The sequence below is a fragment of the Nanorana parkeri genome, unplaced genomic scaffold (genome assembly GCF_000935625.1).
Source record: "Nanorana parkeri isolate BGI_ZX_2015 unplaced genomic scaffold, ASM93562v1 scaffold25, whole genome shotgun sequence".
In the NCBI taxonomy this organism is placed as follows: Eukaryota; Metazoa; Chordata; class Amphibia; order Anura; family Dicroglossidae; genus Nanorana; species Nanorana parkeri.
Genome location: NW_017306293.1, coordinates 2,936,344 through 2,939,022, shown reverse-complemented (window position 1 = coordinate 2,939,022; position 2,679 = coordinate 2,936,344). Strand labels below are relative to the sequence as shown.

The 2,679-nt window shown below is 38.8% G+C and overlaps 1 protein-coding gene across 1 annotated transcript in view; it reads right to left on the bottom strand.

Moving 5' to 3' along the window:
* The window catches only part of LOC108794424 (actin, alpha cardiac muscle 1-like), a 5,532-nt gene extending 3,982 nt beyond the window's left edge, over positions 1–1,550 (bottom strand). Inside the window, exons 1-2 of the mRNA XM_018565461.1 lie at positions 1,489–1,550; positions 243–390 (exon numbers count right to left, since the gene is read on the bottom strand). Coding sequence (XP_018420963.1) covers positions 243–371 — 129 coding nt within the window. The 5' untranslated portion in view covers positions 372–390; positions 1,489–1,550. The remainder of the gene's footprint in view (positions 1–242; positions 391–1,488) is intronic.
* Between the last annotated feature and the right edge of the window lie 1,129 nt (positions 1,551–2,679).

Genomic DNA, 2,679 nt, shown 5'->3' with positions numbered 1-2,679 from the left:
TATATATATATATTCAAATTTAGTTAAATTTAAAAAAAACTAAAGTAATTTAGTTGTTGCTAAAAAAAAAAAATGTAATTGCTCAAAATTTTTTTTTTACATTTTAGTTGCTAAAAAAAACAACAAACCAGAGGCCTTGTATAAGTATAAAGTTGTAAATGACTAAACATGGTTATATCCAAAACCTAAGCTTTGTTTCCTGTAGTAAAACTTTTTAGGTGTGTAAGCTTAGGAGTTCTTACCTGGTGACGAGGACGTCCTACGATGGAAGGGAAGACAGCACGGGGAGCGTCATCTCCGGCAAAGCCAGCTTTCACCAGCCCTGAGCCGTTGTCACACACCAAAGCGGTGGTCTCTTCTTCGTCACACATGATGGATTCTAGAGAGAGGCTGTTGGTGGAGGATTAAATAAATTAATAAAAATACACTTGAGTACTGTATTTCAGAGTACAGCTTAGAGATTGTCTGCTACATATCATTTCCCCTTGCTTTCAAGTCTGACTCGTCCACCTGTCTCTATTGCTGTCCCATCTGTTTTAGAGCCCAGCTGTTCCTCGCCGTCTCAGAAGAACTTGTCAAGTTAGCATCTTGGCAGTAGAAGGACTCCGTGAGGCGTGCTTTTTTGAGCAAGGAGTTAAATAACATTCTGGAGGACTATAAAAGGGTGGGGTATATGCTACTTTGAGAATGAAGCATGGTGACCATTTTGGGAGTCATTAGAACAAATAGAACTGTCTCTAAAACCACGAGGATCCTGCAACTTAGAAAGTATTCCCTATTTACATATTATTTTCTTTATACTGGGTTTAAGATGAACCACTGAAAGAGTATGCAATACAATCTATGCCCTCCCTAGAAATTGGTTTTATGATTATCGGTTAATGCTGCTGCAAGACTAAATTGAAGATAAATATATATACAAATAATCTAAAGGAATTTAGTCAAGAATATAGTTAATTGCAGCCTCTATAATTTCTGCAATGCTGCACATCATGGCAGTTAAATTAATGGAGCTGTTAAGTGATTTTTTTTTTTTTAAGTGGGGTTTGGCAGGACTGGTAAGAATAGGACTAAATTATGACCTATGTGATTTCCAGTTTGGGTTATTTATGCCTGGCAAACAACCTGTAGTAAGTTACAGATGAAAGACTCTTAAAGGTCAATCAATGCCTTGGCAAATGCAAGGATTTTGTAAACAAATGGCAAGGGAAAAAAACTACTTTTTAGGGTTCTAAAAGATAATTGTCTGCTAGTTATTAGATTTGTATTTCAAAATGAGAAATTAAATAGGAGGAAGTTATGAATTAAAAACTAAAGAGATTGATTAGGATTTGCATTATGTTAAAGGAATCCTCTACTTAAAAGCTAAAGAGTTAAGATAATGCTATGGCAAAGTAAGCCATTCAGCAAGGCTAGCAAGGGAATTGTAAAATGTCCAGCCTACATTACTGCTATGGTAGGGGTCAGAGGGTGCCGTGCAGAACTCACCGGGCTGCAGCAGTGAGGGCGTAGGTGTAGCTGTGAGCTGGCAATGTCTGAATCGAGCCATGTATTTATATTGGTGGCCCCTGTAGTGGTGGTCAGGGAAACCCCACACTCACTCAACTCCATATTTGGAGACAAGCCAGGACTGGCTGGCCTTGTGAGGGTCCGAGCTGGGGGTCTAAGTGCTGACCATATATAGAGGGGTCTCCCTCCCCCTGAGCCTGTATACAGCTCACCCATACACATGGCTATTCCTGGATATAGAACAGGAGAGGCTTTACTTAGAAAGTGCTGTGTGTGTATAGATACCGACTTCACACAGATTATTGATAGTTTTATAGTTTAGATTAACAGGCATTAGAATCAAAGATCTGTAGATCAGAGGGTCTTGTTTATTTATTTGCAGCTTTGCATTTATTTATGGTTCTATTTCTGATATAAACATTGAAAGGGTAACAATCGCTAACTAGTGAGGAAATCATAAGTTATTGTTCCCATTTATTTTTTTACCAAAAGCATTTAATGTCATTGAAATCACTGAAATGAAATAGAAATTGATTAAAGCGAGCCGTCATCACTTCTAGCTTTACATTGACCACGTTTCTTAGTATTGCTGGCTGCTTGTACTGTGTGTTTGCTGGAAAATTCTGAATATTTACGATGGCAGCTGCAGATCCTTTATCACTGTAATACGTTTTACTGTCACACTATTCTGTGTATTTAGACATGAATGAAATACTGTAGCACACAGCCACGGCCATAATCGGCTATCACATGAGGATCAGGAAAATGTGATTTAAATATTGCTTGTAAAGGATTACACTTTTCTGGTCAATAGGTTTCTTTGAAACTGCCACCCATACAAATTGAATGCATCGTGATATAGCTAGTAAGTCACATTCAGCTGGACTTGTTTATTAGGAGATCAATAATGGCAGCTGCCTATTTCTCTCCGTACAAGTTCCTTTGTAATGCAATCTATCAGGATAGAAATATAGGAGCTGACAATATTTTGGGGTTTCTAATTTAAAGGAGAACTATGAGATGAGTGATTTCCACTCACCTCATAGTTCTAGCCGACCTGTGACAATGAGACTGTCACAGGTCGGCTCAGTAGATCGGGAGTTGAGCGAACACATACCGGGTTCCCTCACCTCTCGATCCTGTCACGGCTCTCTGCCGTGACAGGGGGAG